At 31.7% G+C, this 19,958-nt stretch overlaps 1 protein-coding gene and 1 long non-coding RNA gene across 2 annotated transcripts; one reads left to right on the forward strand and one right to left on the reverse strand.

Moving 5' to 3' along the window:
- Positions 1 to 4,812: 4,812 nt before the first annotated feature.
- On the forward strand, positions 4,813 to 5,214 carry LOC129908926 (uncharacterized). Its single transcript, XR_008771374.1, has 2 exons — positions 4,813 to 5,006; positions 5,072 to 5,214. It is a non-coding gene; the product is annotated as an uncharacterized LOC129908926 (long non-coding RNA).
- A 3,389-nt stretch (positions 5,215 to 8,603) lies between these two features.
- Positions 8,604 to 15,520, reverse strand: LOC129910485 (protein maelstrom). Its single transcript, XM_055987887.1, has 6 exons — positions 15,194 to 15,520; positions 14,931 to 15,132; positions 11,373 to 11,522; positions 10,913 to 11,307; positions 9,018 to 9,579; positions 8,604 to 8,957 (listed from the first exon to the last, which is right to left on the reverse strand). The coding sequence occupies exons 1-6, from the start codon at positions 15,308 to 15,310 to the stop codon at positions 8,938 to 8,940; spliced, it is 1,446 nt and encodes a 481-aa protein (XP_055843862.1). The 5' UTR covers positions 15,311 to 15,520; the 3' UTR covers positions 8,604 to 8,937.
- Positions 15,521 to 19,958: the final 4,438 nt, after the last annotated feature.

Here is a 19,958-nt window from a genome sequence, read left to right on the forward strand (position 1 = left end):
ATATCTAACTTGTGTTGAATCTGACCTATGGAATAGTTACGGTTTGTAGATTTATTATGAACGATATTGCAATTGTGCTAGTTAGTTAGTAATTACATTCGAATATTATTATAGTTTTTCAATTATACATTAAGCATAATTTATTTGATTCTCATTAATTTTTTTTTGAGTCCTAAGGTAAAGAATGATTTTATTTTATACAACTTACGAATTATTTTATTAGAAAAAGAATATGGTACTTGCTTTAACAAAACAAATGGGTGTGAAATCAGAAGAAGAACGAATAACTCAGTTTAAGCTTTTTGTGATAAAATACATATTGACAAACTTTTTGGAGTATGAAGGTACCTAATCGCCAAACTCTAACAGGTGAAAGATTTGAGTGCAATAAGACAAAGAGATTGGAATCAATACCAATTCGAAATCGAGCTAGAAATTTCCTTTGTTTTCTTATATTTTTTAACTTTTTCAATGTCTTTGAATGTATGTACAGTCGACTTCGCTTAACTGGAACACTAAAATTGCAGAAAATTTGTTTCACTTAAGCGGAGCTTTCAGTTAAACGAACTTCGGATAACTGAAACTATGTATGTTCAACATGTATGTATTTTCAACAACAAAAACAAATAAATAAATTAAAAGTTTTAAAGAACTTGAAAGTATCCAGACTCATGAAATTCAGTTATGCGGAGCTGACGTACTTTGCAAGGAAAGTATTGGAAAAGGCTCCGTATTAAATTTCTTGTTTCAGTTAACTGATTTTTTCAGTAAAGCGGAGTGCAGTAAAGCGAAGTTGACTGTACACCTAAAAAACCTATACTTTAAAAATGTTGGATGAGCCGATTTTTTGCATCTATTGATTCAATTCAGTTTCTGTATGGTAAAATACTTAACCCATCAATAATTTATTTCCTTTTTGTATGAAAAGTATCCATAACTTTAATTTTGTGATACAAAGTTGAGTTTAACAATTGAGTTCGTTATTGAATTTCCAAACAAAAATTCCATACTTAAACTTTAAAAATCTTCCTTTTTAAAAAGTTCCGTAATAAAATTAAATAAGTTTGAGCACTTCGAGAGGGCAATGAACCTTCCAATTAGAATACTAAATTATCCTTGTCTTCATGTGATCTTTCAACACTAGATAGCTTGTCGGTTCAAATTCCAATTACTTTACCATGTTTATTTATTTATTATTATTAAGTTATGAATGTTTGCTGTATTTTTCTTGTATTTATTTTGTTTGTTCCAAATCACTTACTTTTATTAAATTGACAAAAATGTCTCTATGATTCAGAATAAACGAGAAAAATGATACTAAAAAATGTTTACATTTTTATTTCACAGGGAGCCAACCGAAATAATTTGAATGAACGAATACTTATTCAAATTTCAACAAAAACTTACCTTAATATTTACACTTTAAAGTTTTCAACTGACAGCCCGATAAAATACATAGGTTCTTATTAGAACATGACGGACTCGAAGGATGCGTTTTATGGGTCGGTTCTCATAAGAACGTGTGTATTTTATCGAGCTGTCAGTTAAATCTGTCGACGTAACGGATGCGATGAATTCTATAAGTTGGCCCTTTACCCTCTTAAATCAGCTTCAAGTGATGAAGGTGATATTGGTGCAATTAATTTTTTACTAAGGGAGATTGTGAAAAAAAAACTCATACAAAGATATGAAACTTAAAATAAAACTAAAAAGAACTGCGTTTGGCTATTTTTTGACGTTTGGGATCGGAGAGCTCTTGCGGATTACCAATTGAAAACGACAAAAGACTACCTTCAAGTTCTATGTGGAATATAATTTAATGGAGCATTTCACTTCTTAGTTTGACTATTATAGAAATAAGTTGAATACTGTTAGAATCACAGAAGTAGTTATTTTCAGGGCGTTTAACGCAAGCAAAAATAAATGTAGAGCTGCCGAAAATGATCACAAACTACAATTTAGGAATAGGAAGCGTTGACCTTCGTCATCAAGCCACAATAAGCCGAATTTGGTTTAAATAAATTATACGTTTATTTCATTCAAAATTTGGCTTTTAGGTGAAATTTCAAACGGTAGTTGTAAGAACAGAATAAGTCCGTTTTTAAACCGTTATACCTGTCTACCAGAAACCGATAGAAATAAAATTTTTATCTCGTTCGACTCAAATCCACTTAATCTTTTTTTTATCTGAAGATCAAACATCTGAAAACAGTAAAATATAGAAGTTATTAATTTTTTTACGTTTTCCCAACAATTTTGCAAAATGGACTTATTCTGTTCTTACAACTTACGATTCAATTGTGCTCATCATTTACATTTATTGGTTCTTCATGATTGTCGAAGTTTTTTTTGGCTACGATTACAAATCGTCAACATGATGACGAAGGACGTGGGTTCTTCCAGCATTATATCACTTGAACTTTTAAATCGGAGAGGAACAATTGAACCCGTTAACATGTTGGCATCTGTAAAAAGGGCTAATGCGTTTTCTTCAAATCAGAAAAAGCACCTAAAAATAATATGAATTGCCATAATCATGTCCTAATTATTTAAATTTGAGACAGCGACAAAAATACTACAGCAACGAGCGACTCTACGAGGAAGCAAACATCATGACGTTGGAAAAGTATCTGCTACAATCTGCAAAGAAACTTGTCGGAAGCATCGCCAACCACCCCAATCAGCTGATGAGAAGCATGAGAACCCAACAACGACATCCCGAACCCAGATACCTTAGTGCTTTGGATATTCTGGATGAGCACATAATCCCAACCGACAACGAGGAAGTAGTTTACTTTTACGCCGATACGCAGTCGTCCTACTACCGCGGCTAAATGCCATACCACCCAACCCACCATAATCAATACCACAACTGGGGGTCTTTTACGTAAAACGAGCGGCAAGTCAACGATACTGAAGTAAACGATAGTCACGACAAAGAGCGATTTTGTAAAACGAGAAAGTCGTTTGGCCAAACTAGACCGAAAAAAATATTTTTTTTTGACTCACATGAATTCTACCAGCAAACGCAATAAAATTGTTACAGCTGAACGAAAACGAAAGTTAAACGATAGGTAAATGGCAGCCGTAAAGATTAACGAGTATCGTTGAAGTAAAACGATTATCGTAAAACGTGGTCGCATTTCAACGAAAACGAAGTAGTTTTAACAATAATCGTTTTACAAAATAGGGCCCCTGGACAACCGGGACGGAACACCCCGAGGATAACCTAGTCAGCAGACTTGTAAAATTAAGCCTATTCAAGTAAATTTTACTGTTTCGTGGGCTATAGGTCTTGCTTGTATTTTCTAATGGTTAAAGTTCGTACCAGTCGACGTTTCGGGTATGGATATACCCTTCTTCAGGACTCTATTTAATTAATATAAATAAAAATCTAAATGCATTGTTAAAATTTTAAATAACATAACTCTAAATTCAAAATATAATGTTAAAAATGCTTCATCGTTTATTTCAACAGTTTCTCCAATTATTTTAGAACAAGATGATATTCTTGTATCTTTTGATGTAGTTTCATTATTTACAAATATTCCCATTCCATTAGTACTAGAATTAGTTGAAAAAAGTTGGGATACAATCAAAGATCACACCAGAATTCCAAAAATAAAATTCTTGGAAATTTTACGTTTTTGTGTGATTGATAACAATTATTTGGAATTTGATAAACATTTTTATCAGCAGAAACAAGGAGTTCCAATGGGAAGTCCTGCTTCACCAATATTAGCAGATATTGTTATGGAAGCTTTATTAGATGAGGTTTTTGATAATATTCAATATAAGCCAAAAATAATAACAAAATATGTCGATGACATTTTTATAATCCTAAAATCTAGTCATGTTAATTCTACTCTAACTGCTTTAAATTCTTTTCATCCGAAAATTCAGTTTACAGTTGAGTATGAAAATAATGGAGAACTTCCATATCTTGACGTAATGGTAATAAGAAAAAATAATCAACTTATATTTGATTGGTATAAAAAACCAACATCGTCAGGTCGACTTATAAATTACAATTCCAAACAGCCTAACCAAGTAATTATAAACACAGCAAAAAATTTTATCAAAAGAGTATTGGATATCAGTGACATTGTCTTTCGTCAAAAGAACATTAAAATAATTATGGACACATTAATTTCGAATTCATTTCCTTTAAATATAATAAAAACGTTATTGAATCAACATTTTAATCCCTTCGTTCAGACAAATTTAGTAACTAATGTTACAGTTTTCGTACAAAAGTGTTCTATTTATTCCAAATCTTTCGAATAGAATGTTAAATGCACCTATAAGGAATAAAGATAACGTTCGTTTAGCATTCAAATCAGCAAATACATTAAGAACTTCTTTATTTTCAAATTTAAAAGGTGAATTCTCCAAAAACGAAAAATCAAACATTGTATATAAAATAAAATGCTTAGGTGATGGAACAAGCCACTGTCCTTCAGTTTATGTAGGTACATCAATGCAGAAACTTAAGAATAGAATTGCCGGACATAGATCAGATATATGTACATAGTGGGCATTCTCAAAAAACAGCTTTAGCTTTACATTGTATAGATGAAGGACATAGGCCAGATTTTAATAACGTAGACATTTTACAAACAGAGAAACACTATAGTAAAAGAATGTTGCTAGAAATGTTACATATTTTAGATACAGATAATACTGTTAATAGGAGATCAGATTGTGAGGGACTTAGCAATATTTATAGTCAGTTTGTCCAAAGAAATATGTTAGATTAGATTTTATCTACGTTTTTAACTTGAATTTTTTGTTAGGATTTGTTTTTGTTTTTCTTATCAAATTTTTGAATTTCATCAAATAGAAATTTTTAATTTGATTGTTTTGAAATTTCAATAATGTGAAACGTCTTTTTCAAGATATTCTATTATTGAATTTTTTGAAATATCACTGATATAAAAAAAGCTAAGCAGTTTTTGACAAACCACTTTTTGGGAAACCTTAAGAGGTTAAAAGTTTTTAATATTGTAAGTATAGATATTTTAGTTTGGTTTTATATATTTAAGATTTTTTATTTATATTAATTAAATAGAGTCCTGAAGAAGGGTATATCCATACCCGAAACGTCGACTGGTACGAACTTTAACCATTAGAAAATACAAGCAAGACCTATAGCCCACGAAACAGTAAAATTTACTTTACTTTCAAAAAGGTCACGAAATAAGGAATAATTAAGCCTATTCATGTACTATATTTATTTCTATTTTATCTTTTATCCATTGTATAAGGTTAGGCCCCATATGTGCCAACAAATTTTATATCAATCAATGTATCTTATTAGAAATAAGTTAAGCTTAAGTCAATTGTATATAGTATGTTCAATAAAACAAAAATTGAAATTATTTAAATTTGAGTTAACTAGTAAAAAAAAAAATGACTTCCCTAATTTATTTATTGAATACGAATACATTTTTAAACGTCAAAATAATTTTATTTGCTAACACTTGCAACAGAAAAAAGTTTTCAGCTCGCTGAAAATCAAATAGGCAATATAACTGGCAGCTGATTCTCTTATAGGTCGTTTCAAATCAAAAGTCCCATGGAAAATTGAGCAAAAATTAAAAAAACTCATTCGCTTACTGGAAGGAAGCATTTATGAGGCAGCTGAGCCTTTTCTAAAGTTACGATAAAATAACGAAGAACAGTTCTTGATATCCCTATTTTAATTAATTGATCCGTCTGTGAGATTCACTGGGTTAGCCTCAGAAAGCGGAGGCAAGTCTCCCGGGCTTGCATCACTTCATATCCGCGGGCAATACAAAAAAACATACAATTATTTATCATTTGAATGCAGTTGGGATAACTTTGCCGAAGATATTATTATAGGACTGGGTGAAGATGGACCAGATGGCTCCAGTTTATATGATAGCAATTCATAACTTAAAATTCTTTTTCACATCTTTTCATTTGTATAATTGGGCAGTAAATATCTTATTTTTATTTTTCAATTATTTTGGAGTCGTCACCATAGAAATCATTAATAAACAAATTCAGATTTTTCGTTTTTTATTTTTTTCTCTAGCATTTATTTCATTCAAACAAGCATGATTTGTTGTCATTTTTGAGTTGATTTGTCGCAATGAGTTAATAAAATTGAGTTTTTTGTTCTCAATTTTATTGGAAGGGAGAAAATAAACTCAGAGTCAAGACTTTTGATTTGAAACGGCCTATAGTAAATGGTTCAGAATTGGTCAAAGAGTTTTGTTGAGTTGAGCTTTGTCAGTTAAATTTCATGGAAAATTTTGTAACTCAACTCAAAATAAAACAAATTGAGTTGAAAATGGATTTTCGAAAATCTTCAAATATTACAATATGGAAAATTAGACCGATCATAATTGTATACATAGGTCTTTTCAAACCAAAAGTCCCATCGAAAATTTAGCAAAAATAAAAAAATCTCATTTGCTCACTGGAAGCAAGCATTTATAACTCAGCTGAACTTTTTTTTTGAAATTACGATAAAAATATAAAGAACAGTTGTTGATAACGCTTGTTTAATTAATTGGTCGGTCTGTGAGATTCGCTGGTTAACCTCAAAAAGCGGAGGCAAGTCTCCCGGGCGTGCATCGTTCCATATCCGGGGGCAATACAAATAAAATGCACGACTGGGTCGCACGTACTTGCTCTTGTAGTTCAAAGCATCTTTATCTTAAATATCTATTGGAAATTTAAGATTTTGTGAAGAAAAAAAAAAATAAAAACAAAAAAAAAATCGAAAGTTAAAAAAATTCAATTTTTTAAAAATTTTTTGAAAAACTTTTTTTTTAATTTTTTTTTTACATTTTACACTTCAATACCTATGATGTCTGTAAATTTTGAAAAAAATTGACTTATGCTTTGATGAAATATATGGACTTAAAAAACATGTCAATTTTTGAAAAACGGCAACGCCATATTTCCGCTCTTGGCATTTTTTGAGAAAAACTAAAAACGCAGTTTTGTTGGAATCAATAAGAGTACTGCGCACACCAAATTTAAACGAAATCGTTAGAGCCGTTTTCGAGAAATTTGAAATACCTCGAAAACGTTATATGGGAGATATGCGTTAAATTGGAGATATTAAAAAAATAAAAAAAACGGACCTAGGGAATTACGTAAAAATCATCTGTACCAAGTTTCAAGCAAATCCATCCACCCGTTTAGGCCCTAGCTCGATGTACAGATGGACGCACAGACGCACAGACGTACAGACGCACAGACGCACACACGCACAGACCGACGGACGGCATGACGAAAACCACTTTTTTGATCTTCTCCATCATCGTAATGTTGGTTTTGATTAAAACCTCGATTTTTTTTTTCTACACGAAACCAATACTTGCCCTATAGAGCAAGTAAAAAGCAAACAATTATTTGATTATTTATCATTTGAAGGCAGTTGGTATAACTTTACCGAAGATATTATTATAGGACTAGGTGAAGATGCATCAGAATAGCCAGTTTAGTGATATGATAGTAATTCATACTTTAAAATTATATTCATATCTTTTTATTTTTATAGTTGAGCAGTAAAAAACTTCTTTTTATTTATTTATTTCAATTATATTGGAGTCATCACCATAGACATCATTAATAAACAAATTCATAATTTTCGTTTGTTTATTGTTTTCTCAAAAGTCCTGACTCTGAGTTTATTTTCTCCCTTCCAATAAAATTGAGAACAAATAAACAAAAAACTCAATTTTATTGGCTCATTGCGACAAATCAACTCAAAAATAACAACAAATCATGCTTGTTTGAATGAAAGAAATGCTAGAGAAAAAAATAAACAAACGAAAAATCTGAATTTGTTTATTAATGATTTCTATGGTGATGACTCCAAAATAATTGAAAAATAAAAATAAGATATTTATTGCCCAATTATACAAATGAAAAGGTGGGAATAGAATTTTAAGTTATGAATTGCTATCATATAAACTGGACATTTCTGGTCCATCTTCACCTAGTCCTATAACAATATCTTCGGTAAAGTTATCCCAACTGCCTTCAAATGATAAATAATTGAATAATTGTATGTTTTTTTTGTATTGCCCGAGGATATGGAGTGATGCAAGCCCGGGAGACTTGCCTCCGCTTTCTGAGGCTAGCCCAGTGAATCTCACAGACGGATGAATTAATTAAAATAGGGATATCAAGAACTGTTCTTCTTTATTTTATCGTAATTTTAGAAAAAGTTCAGCTGCCTCACAAATGCTTCCTTCCAGTGAGCGAATGAGTTTTTTTAATTTTTGCTCAATTTTCCATGGGACTTTTGATTTGAAACGACCTTTAATAAAAAAAATAGCTCTTTTTACAATTTCCAATAAGAAAAAAAAATTTATTTTTGAACTAGGTTTTTCGATTTTTACACTAAAACTCTGAACATTTTTATAAAAAAAAAAAAACTTTTCTTTGATTTTAAAAATAAGGAAACTTTGACCACCGGTTTTTGAAATCGAAAATCAATTAAGTAAAATTTTTAATAACGAAGAAAATATATATTGGATTATATTGTAAAATTTTTAATTGAATTTCGTTTTATACGCGCACTTAGAGCCTATCCGATATAAATAAAAAAGAATAAATAGTTTTAAATTTATTTTATTGTAAGTTCAAACATACATAACACACATTTTAATTTTAAGGGAAAATAAGCACTGTTTTGATGAACATAAGTTTTGAACTTTGGCCCAAAAAGTCTATCACATTCTCCGTATTTTATCATCAACTTGTACTTGATTTTAAAACATTTGCTAAACAACTCCATTATGTGAGAGAGAAATTTGTATAGATCTTACTTTTATTTAAAAGAAAAATAATTCATTTGAAATGTTGTACGAAATAGTAAAAAAAAAAAGAAACTCCAGGAGATTATGTCACAACATTTAGGTTTTTGACTTCGGTTTTTGATTTAATATCTTATTTGGAAAATGAGTTTCCTAAAATAAAACATACAGTGAGAAAATGTTAGATATTTGATAAAGCATCGCTATTATTACCTCTTCCGAAGCTAGTTTTTATACGCCCTCTGCCTAAACTTATTGTGCTTTCTGTGTCCGTATCGTTCAGATCCGTAAATCTACTCTTATTTTCTGAGACATCAATTTTAAATTCGGATTTGTCAGGCTGAGGTGGTACTCGCCGTGACCGGTCTGCCCAGTGATTCACCACTGAATCATCACCTTTATCCATGTAGGAGCTATAGTCATGAAGTTGTTGTTGTGATTGTGGTTTTTTGCGGGGCCGTCCTGTCAAATCGGGGAAATCATAATTATTGAACTTGGCACCGCGACTAGAAACAGTTGACTTTTGATCGTCATAGTAGGTCCTATGTTCAGACAAAGCTTTTGTAGCATAAGTCGATTCACTGCCCATTGAAACAAACGATTCGGTGTCGCTAAATGCTGCTACGGATGATTCTATCCTTGTGTTTGATGGAAGATGGCGACCAGGAATACACTTAATGGCTAAGTCCGGCGCCATATACTCGGAAAACATGTAGCACCAACGAGTAACACACGATAGTGTGCAATAGTTACTTTTGTCATTTTTTTCGTGAAACTATTTGAAAAGTAAAACGAAAATTAAGAATTACATATTTTGAAGATTTTAAAACAACAAACATTTTTTAAACTATAATAGCTGTGTTCTTTTGGGCTCCAGTATCTACTGCCAAGTAATTTTAAGTGCATTCAAATACCTTTTTTCTAAAGAAGAAAAGGAGTTTGATGCAGCCAGAAGAACTTAACAGTAGATGCTCGAGCACAATAAATCAATATAAAATACACATCACTATTAAATACATTGAATCTCTTGAATACTGCGAGCTGTTTGCTGAAAAGAAGCTTAAACATTTAATACAATTTTGATGGCTTGGCTTGTTATGAAATTTAATCTTAATTTATTTTAAATAGTCCACAACAAACACAATTTTCTTTTTTATGTTTTTATCTTCAGTTAAGTAAGAGCTTTGCTTTTTCATCACAACTTTTTGTATGGAAAAAAAAACTACCACGTTTGCACCAGAAATAGTTTTGATGCAAATTTGTGAGGTAATATTTCAAAAACGGAGGCCAGTAAATTTTTCGAAGAGATTGCAACACATGAACCTGAATTCTGCCGCCTATTTATTTCAAATGGAGAAAAGTTTGCTAAATTTAATTGAAAAAATCTCTTCACCGAAAACATTTGAGCTGAGCTATGGAATAAAGCTGAATTTGGTATTTGTGTAGAATCGAGCATTAACTGCACAGCTATATTTCAAAAACATAGACGGTATAATGTGAAGGGTGCAAAGGAAAAACGGCACATGCCCACTGTTAAAAATAAAACTAATGATGAGGTTCTGTAGTATTTACTGAGAACTATCTGATGGCATCCTTACTTTACGAAAAAAAAATTTAAGCTTTTCTAAAAAAAATAATTTTTTGTGGCATAATCGCACAATAATTAGAAACATCCAGGAACCATTTTTTTTATGATGAAGTGATTATTACTTTTACAGGCCTAAATCATTTCAACCGAAAAAAAATTTTCCACTTCTTTATGAAGGAAAATAAGAAAAAATTTTGAAAATTTTGGTTTTGCTATATTTCTAATGATGTAATATTTCTAATGAATGTGCCACTAATCTTAAAACGAAAAGAATGTAGCTTATTCAAGCTTTTTTTCATAATTGAGAAACTGACTTTCAAAAATCATGAATTTTTTGTGGTCCTTTAGTTTTTTGTTTGCGATCTTACATAGGGGTCATGTTTTTCAAAATTCAACCGTATAAAGCCTAAATTATGTTTAATGGTCTATAATACATAATACTTCTAAATCTGATGTAAAGAAAACTCAAAATACTAGCAATACACAATCAAGACACAATATAAATTTGTATAATACTTACATCACAAGCAATGCCAACCATGTATTCAAAAATATCACGATCAAAATATGCATCTGTTACAAAAATTGAAGCCGGCTTTTCGACTTCTCCAACTTCACATGTTGCCTCTTTGAGTGTAAAAAAAAGATACTGAATGGAATAAATCTTTAAATCCACATTATTTGCTCCAGCATCGGCCTTTATAAAATTCATTGCAGACTCAACAATCTGCATGCTTTCCACATTAGTAAAAACAGGTGGATATTCTCCACCATCATCTGGTCTTATAAAATGTAAAATTAAATTATAAAGCTTTCCTAATTGTTGCTCCCCCATTGCATTTGGTGGCAATGGCAATTGATGAGTAGTGTCAGAATGTTGTTGTGCTTCATAACTGTGCCCATAAATAGTAACACCTAAATGGATTGAAATATTATAATTAAATTATTCACAAGTTCGAGATCTACTTTTTAAGACTTACCCGGGTTAACAAATGAATGAAACTTGCGGCAAATACCATCCTTAAGTGAAAATTGGCAAACGGAAACCTCAGCTGGTAGATATACGCCGCCTTGCAGGGTCTTCGTAAAATAGTTTACCATTATAAAGTAGTACTTTTGATCCGCCAGTTCTGCAATTGTAGTTTACAGCAATACATTTAGATTTCATAAGATTATTGCAGATAACATTTTGAATCAGCTGTATTAAGGCCGTCCATCACCATGGTATTGTAATAGGAGACACAAAAAAAAAATTAGCAAAGAAACGAGCCATTTTCTGTCCAAAGAAGGTAACCGATAACTGCTCATAATCTCGTAAAGGCCCTAGCTACAAAATTTTCGATTTTGATTTATTGCATATTTAAAGTTAGCGCATTGTCTTTGATTTATTCTCATTTATTTTTTTAGCCTACGTCTTCAGATAAGCCCGAAAATTTTTTGTACTTTAAAAGTAACAATACAGAATTTCAAAACAAGTTCTGTGAAAAAAGTTAATCGAAAATATCGTAGACACAAGGCCAAAACCACGAATCTGCAAAATTTTAGTTTTGAGAAAAACGGCTTCAAAGTTTTGGAAACTAATGCAATCTTATGGAAACTCGTCCAACGGAAATTGATAGTTAAGGCTTCTAGGCAACAGATGGAGGATTGGGATCCACACAGTGAATAGAGGGACCGATAACGCAAGTGAAAGTGTCCAAAAATGCAGATTCGAGGTTTGGCGTTGTGCCGACGATATTTCACCCTTTCACCTTAAAACAGATTTTTGTTCTGTGAAAAAATGAAAACAAACGTCTAAAACTTTCTTAATATCTAAATAATATTGTTTTCACGTCGACATTTGGAAATGAATATTTAAATAATGAAGTGAAAACAAAATCAAATGTATAAACCAAACTCAATCGTCCCTAGGGAGGTATTTGTCGGAGAGGATTTCGTACGAATCGGAGAGTATTTACCTGTCGGATTCACACCTCGAAGCATAATTCGTATGAAATCGGAGAATTTTCCGCTCCAAAGGATACTTCGCTAGGGCCAAATAAATTCAAAACAAAATGCACCCACAGTATGAACTTGCTAGTCTTTTGTGGTATCAAAATGGATCCATAAGGGTCTAAGAGCGAAATTCAGAGTCGTCAATCAAGTAAAAAATTTCTCAAGTGAACATTTTGCTCTTGCGTTTGGCCACTTCAGCTACTCTATACGTTAAGAAAACGTAAGCGTTTCTTTAACTTAAGCTCAAGAATAGCAACTGAGGAAATCCTGACGTAAATGCTTGGCCAAAGACTCAGACAATTCTTGTCAGACTTTATAAGTAATTTTTTTGTCACGTTGTTATTAAACGAATTGAAAAAAAAAAAAATAAAATAAATAAAGTAGTTTGAGTTGATACTAAAGAATTTGAATGTTTTTATTCACAGAACGAGAATGTGGACCTTTTCTATTAAGAGGGGGTGGGACCACCATTTAAACAGCTCAACGTTGATAAAATTTTATAAATTGCTAGATAACTTTCGCATTTGTAAAGATAATTGATAATTTTTTTGAAAAAAATCAAGATCGTAATATTTGAGTTGACCTTCTTAATACTTTTTATTTTGATGAATTATATTGATATTTGCATTAGTTGCACCTGTTCAAACATTGCAAGGTCAAGAAAAATAGCATCAGTTCCGATTAATTTTTTTTTTTTCGATAAAAAACAAAGTTTTAGTTCTTCAAAATAGCTTTACTCCGTAGTTTGATTCAATCTAAATCCAAAATAGAATTTAAATTTAATTTTAGTCTGACTGAGAAACAAACTCAAAACAAATAGGTCGTACTAAAACAACAACTATAACTGCTATTCTTGACAATTTTTTTTAACTGCATTTTAAGTATTTTTATTGTACAACGTTAAGTAAAAACAAATCTTTAACTAAAACAACATTTCTTTATTTGTAACAAAAAATTTACTGTAAAATAATATTATTCTTTTTTAATTTTGTTTTGTTTTTTTTTTTTTTTTGTACAACATTAAGTAAAAACAAATCTTTAACTAAAACTACATACTTTAACTGTAACAAAAAAAATTAACTGTAAAATAATATAATTCCTTTGTAATTTTATTTTGGTTTGTTCCCTACTTCCCTAGTTTTAAGCACAAATTTAAAATATTTATGTGTTAATTTTGAGCAAACACTTTGTCTTACTAATTTCTGTTGTATGTTATTTGGAACATTATATCTTTCCATGTTATCTCCTGAATATTGTACTAAATATTATACCAGACCAATCATAAGTCGGTAATTTTGTTAAGTTTAAGAATTTTTGTAAAAAAAAAAATACTTTATTTTTTTGTTATTTTAGCCTCAATAAAATTTATTCATTCACAGACGTAGGACGTAGGACCACCACATAAACATCTCAACGTTTATAAAATTTTATAAATTGCTAGATAAAGAATTGATAATTTTAGAAAAATAGCATCAGTTCCGATTAATTTTTTTCGATAAAAAACAATGTTTTAGTTCTTTAAAATAGCTCTACTCCGTAGTTTGATTCAATCTCAATCCAAAATAGAATTTAAAAAATAAAATTTTTAGTCTGACTGAGAAACAAACTCAAAACAAATAGGTCGTACTAAAACAACGACAAAAATTATCGCTTTTATACTCTCTAAATTACAATTGCTTAAATTTAGAAATTATAAGGCCTTGTTTATTATCAATTATCTTTACAAATCCAAAAGTTATCTACCAATTTATAAACGTTGAGCCGTTTATGTAGTGGTGCCACCCCCCCTTAAGGATAGCATTTAAAATTGTTGCCACAAGATGGATTTTCTTATGTTATTATCAAGATCCACTTAGATATTTGCTGTGGGATCTTATTCTATCATGTTCATTTTGCAAACAAGCAAACAGGGTCATTTAAAAAACAATCTGAGCTTATGATTCATGTTCTTAAGGTATTTTTCGATGATTGGTCTTAGAGAACTAAAACCAAGACAATAATCTGACTTTCCTGAAAATAGTTTTGCATGATTTAAAATTAAGAATTGTCACAGCAACTTCCGGGGATGGTTTTTAGAAAAAAAAAAAATTCATGTTATCTACGATTGATGCCCTTTCAACCTATATAAATATATATAAATATTTTGTTCCTATATATTTTTGTACATTTTGTTTCTTTCCCATCACGCACTGTAAGTAGGTTTCCCCTTTCCATTCTTATTTTACATACAATATGCACCTAACATAAACTGTGACGTATGCAATACCCATGAGTGGAATTCGGGTAGAAAATATTCCTCAGACTATATTACTACAAAAGCTCACACCTTTTAAACAGAATTCATTTATTCTCATTGAAATTAAAAAAAAAACAAAAGAAATCGAGTAGGTAACCCATGACCATGCTAATTATAGTATACAGAAAAAAGTTCCCTGCAACCTAAATATTTATCAAGGTAAAAATTGGAAAAGCTTTAAAATAAAATTAGAGTTATCAGGACCACTTTATGTAAAAAAAAAAAAGAAACCTACAAAAGCACTTACCATTTCTTTTCAAACTATCGCGAACAATTTTGTCAATGTTTTTCTTCATTGATCGTATATTCTGTTCTTCCTCTAGCTTTGCCTTTTCGATCTGCTGGAGTGGGACTCCAGTGCAAGTTAATTTGTCATTTGCATTCTTGGCCGATATTCTGTCGTTCTTCGATTTCTCATTGTATGGGCCACGTTCTTGTGGTGTCATAGTCTGCAAATAAGCGCTTAATTAACAAAACATTTTTTGCTAGGAAAACAAACAAATAAATTACAGCCCAGATTTTGCCTGCTTCTGTCGTTGCTTGAGAAAGGCTCATGTGTCTTCCGTATTTTTCCTTCCATTCAAATGTGAAAACCATGAAACCATTTGTCTTTTTCTTGGGTGGCATTTTAATTTTTGAGATATTTTCGTCAAGAAGCTAGCAACAAATTTTTTTTTAATAAAGGTTTCTAATTGAACTTCTTGTTTTTAAGTTTCTTTGAATCCAAATACACACTTTGCACAGGAATCAAAATTATGAAGGTGAAGGAAATTGGAAAATGCAAGCTGTGCACTCAGCAACTTTTTACTGTCGGTGTGGGAAGATAAGAACAAATGAATATAACTGTGAAAACAAGCAAGAGGAGCAAGAGCAACAGCTACATTCATGATTTAATGCATTGGTAAGAAAGAGTCAAGGAGAATATAAATAGAGAAAGGTATAATATATTTTTCTGATACGCGTTCACAGAAGGAACAAAATACAAACAGTTTTTTTAATTTTTTTATTTAAGGGTACATCTGCACTCAACACTGGGAAATAATTGGGCATATTCGGAGAGATCTTTCATTCTGCTATTCTGTTATGAATTTCCATACAAAAATCTAATCTGTCAAAAAATCTTTTTATGATTTTCATATTTGGTATTCGGCATACCCAATTTCCTCCGTCTGACTATTTAAATACCCAACTAACACAACAGCTTCTTTAAATTGAAATCTCGCAGGTTCTACTTTTTAAACATCTTGTATTGATCTTGCTTCAGAATTTAATTGCTTAGTGCCAGTTGTACAAACGTTGGTCAGCCTTGGTTCAGGAATTTAACCCGCCGATTTCGGCGGATTAGCTGCGGGTCAACTTCGGTTCAAGCATGAATGTGGCTATTTTTACATATATGGACCTTGAACCAGTGTTAAAACTCATCTTTACTACAGATTTCACAAGATAAAAGTTGCTGATCCACGGATTAAATATTTGTACAACTGGCTCTTATAGAAGTTCGAACTTCTTTAACAACTTCTAATAAGTTGTTTAAATACTGTTAAAAAATTTAACCGAAAAGAACTAGTTTTTCGGATAGGCTTGTTTAATGAATTTATAGAAGTTTTACCGAAATTAACAAGTTGTATTGGATTTTTGGTTTTGATATTAGGTGTGTTTTTTATTACCACCGGTCTTAAGGCTTGGCCACACCGAAGGGTACATGCGGTAGCGGTACGGGTATTTGTATGAAAAAAATTCCAAACTGACACATCAACGTTCAGATGTGGAATTTTTTTCATACAATTACCTGTACCGCTACCGCATGTACCCTCCGGCGTGGTCAAGCCTTTAACTGGACAAAAAAAAACGCCTCGGGGCTTAACCTGAAATCTTGGCAGCACTGTATATTGAATGTTCCGAAAACAGCAGACACAACAAAAATTTAGAATTGTCATATTTTTCGCTTTCGTCTTTTTCTTGTATTTTTCATGTATGTTTTACAAACAGATATAAAAATGTATGCTAGCAAAACTAGTTAAATACATTTTGTCCTTCCAAACGTCATTTTTTTTTTTTTTTTTTTTTTTACGGATGTATCGTTATATCGAACGGAACATTCAAATTTTTGCTCTTCTGAATTTTATATTTATTTCAATTAATAGTTCAAATAAATTCATAAAACACTATTAAACTGATAAAAAAGTGTACTCTCCATCGTCAGCACTTTTTGAAATATTAAAATTCATTTGAAAATCAGTAAAAAAAATCGAAATAAAAAGTTAACATTTTTGCATTCTAACGCTTTGTTTAATTTTTTTTTTCTTATTTGATCTGTGTGAAAATGGAAGACTGTAGTGGTAAAGACCATAAACAAAAAATACCAAGACTGGAAACTCGGCGGTCAACTGACGTTTGCCTACAAGCTGCGAGGTGTGGTGAATGTCGTGAACCTATCGTTGTGTTCGTGTTGGATGTGTGGTGAATGTCGTGAATCTATAAATGTGTGCGTGTTAACGTCATTTACCAACGTGGTGGCTTTCACATATATTCACAGACAACACTGTTCACAAAAGGGTTTTGGGGGGAAAGACGTACGAAAGTTTCCAGTCTTGGTATTTTTTGTTTATGGTAAAGACTGTAACAAAAGAATAAGCCGTAATGAAGATTTTGTTATATGTAGTGGAATGTGTGGAAAAATATTCCATATTAAATGTGCTGAATTGAGTAAATTTGACTATAATTTACTGAAAGCCAATGCGAGAATAAAATGTATGTGTTCTGATTGTCCTAATATCTTATGTGCACTAAGTAAACAAATTGAAGAATTAGCAAAAAATAATGATGAACTAAAAAAGAGTGTCGCGGAAATAAAAAACGAGAAAGCAACATCTTCCACACCATTGACCTACTATATATGGACTGCTAGTCGTTTGACTTTTCCATACAAAAATTGAAAAAAAATGATTCCACATCTTTCTAGCTCTACTAGCGGTATAACCTTAGACGGCGAAAAGAGGAAACTTTTAGTGAATGACATCTGTCGTTAAAAGGTAGTGCTTTCTCTGTTTTTCTATATTTGTTCCTTTCGCACTTCGTCAAAAATGTTGCAATTCTTCTCCGCTTTTTTTTAGGGCGCTAGTATCGCCAAGAAACAAGTGGAACCAACCTGAATATGCTTCTAGCAGTCCATATATATTAAGTCAATGTTCCACACATTCAAAACATTCTTATGCTCAAGCTTTAAAAGAAAAAACTGAAACTATTATAATTAAACCAAAATGTGACCAAAACAATGAAAAAACTAGAGTCGATATAAAAACATAATTAATCCAACTAATATGAAATTAAAAATTGATGAAATGAAAAATGTTGAAGGTGGCGGTATTTTAATAAAATGTGATAAACAATCAGTCAAAGTAATTGAATCAGAAATCAAAACAAAAATGAGTGATTATGACACAAGAGTGCAAGAGCATCGCAATCCATGCATAAATATAGTGGGAATGAGTGAGACAGTTAGTGAAGATCAATTAATTCCCTTCAAGCAAACAGGTCCGACCTCGGTCCGAATCCGCTCCGCCTGAGGCGGAGCTGAGTCCGACTTCGGATCAGAAACTGGTCCGAAGGCGGCTCAAATTAGTATGGAAATTATAATCACCGCGAAGTCGATTGCATATGTATTGGTGTGGTGAAAATCTCCATTCCGAGAAAACGGAGCCGAAGGCGGACCTGAGCCGGAGCAGCGAAAACCTACCAGAAAGAGGAATAAGAAAGGGGTGACATTTCGCATTTGCGACCAAAAAAAGAACAAGATTTATTTTTTTTTCACTGAAACTGTTTTATTTTTTATTTTATTTTGGCAAACGAGATTTTCACAATAAATACAATATAAAATACAATACATTTTTTTCATTTTATTTCATTTGATGCTGCTGCTGTTGTTGGTGTTTTTTTAGATACCCAATCGCATGTTTCACCTTCTAGATTTTTCTTCATCATTAGAGATTACATCTACAACACAAGAAGAAACAACATTTTAACCCAAACACTTTGAGCGATATATAAAACATACCTTTTTTGTTTTCCATATTGTTTATAATTTAATAAAATTGTTTATAATTAATAAACTAACATTATACAAACAACGACACGAGACACGACGCGACCAAACACTTCAACAAAAAAAATAACAAAATGACGCTTTGGCTCTTGTTGGCCTTGTCTTTCTTTTCCTTTTCTCATTTTTCACCACGATTCTCGTTCGACTTTGTGTTCATACACAAAAAGTTGCAAGTGTGTGAGTGCAAGCCCGATTTTCGCGGTCTGAGGTCGGAGTTTCTTTGTTGAACTCAGTTTTCTTGCTTCCCTTCAAGCAAGAAAACTGAGTTCAACAAAGAAACTCCGACCTCAGACCGCGAAAATCGGGCTTGCACTCACACACTTGCAACTTTTTGTGTATGAACACAAAGTCGAACGAGAATCGTGGTGAAAAATGAGAAAAGGAAAAGAAAGACAAGGCCAACAAGAGCCAAAGCGTCATTTTGTTATTTTTTTTGTTGAAGTGTTTGGTCGCGTCGTGTCTCGTGTCGTTGTTTGTATAATGTTAGTTTATTAATTATAAACAATTTTATTAAATTATAAACAATATGGAAAACAAAAAAGGTATGTTTTATATATCGCTCAAAGTGTTTGGGTTAAAATGTTGTTTCTTCTTGTGTTGTAGATGTAATCTCTAATGATGAAGAAAAATCTAGAAGGTGAAACATGCGATTGGGTATCTAAAAAAACACCAACAACAGCAGCAGCATCAAATGAAATAAAATGAAAAAAATGTATTGTATTTTATATTGTATTTATTGTGAAAATCTCGTTTGCCAAAATAAAATAAAAAATAAAACAGTTTCAGTGAAAAAAAAATAAATCTTGTTCTTTTTTTGGTCGCAAATGCGAAATGTCACCCCTTTCTTATTCCTCTTTCTGGTAGGTTTTCGCTGCTCCGGCTCAGGTCCGCCTTCGGCTCCGTTTTCTCGGAATGGAGATTTTCACCACACCAATACATATGCAATCGACTTCGCGGTGATTATAATTTCCATACTAATTTGAGCCGCCTTCGGACCAGTTTCTGATCCGAAGTCGGACTCAGCTCCGCCTCAGGCGGAGCGGATTCGGACCGAGGTCGGACCTGTTTGCTTGAAGGGTTGAAGCCATTAAATGTCAAAACCATATTGATGATAGTGAAATGAAATGTGTCAAGATATATTTCTCGCAGAAAACAAAAAAATATTATGCAATA

The sequence above is a fragment of the Episyrphus balteatus genome, chromosome 2 (assembly GCF_945859705.1).
Source record: "Episyrphus balteatus chromosome 2, idEpiBalt1.1, whole genome shotgun sequence".
NCBI lineage: Eukaryota > Metazoa > Arthropoda > Insecta > Diptera > Syrphidae > Episyrphus > Episyrphus balteatus.

Bases quoted from the DNA above. Each gene is read 5' to 3' on its own strand.
- LOC129910485 (XM_055987887.1), bottom strand. From the start codon at position 15,310: ATGCCACCCAAGAAAAAGACAAATGGTTTCATGGTTTTCACATTTGAA. The intron at 15,133-15,193 runs GTAATTTATTTG...GCTTATTTGCAG, and splicing joins AAGCAGGCAAAATCTGGGCT to ACTATGACACCACAAGAACG. The intron at 11,308-11,372 runs GTAAGTCTTAAA...CAATCCATTTAG, and splicing joins TCATTCATTTGTTAACCCGG to GTGTTACTATTTATGGGCAC.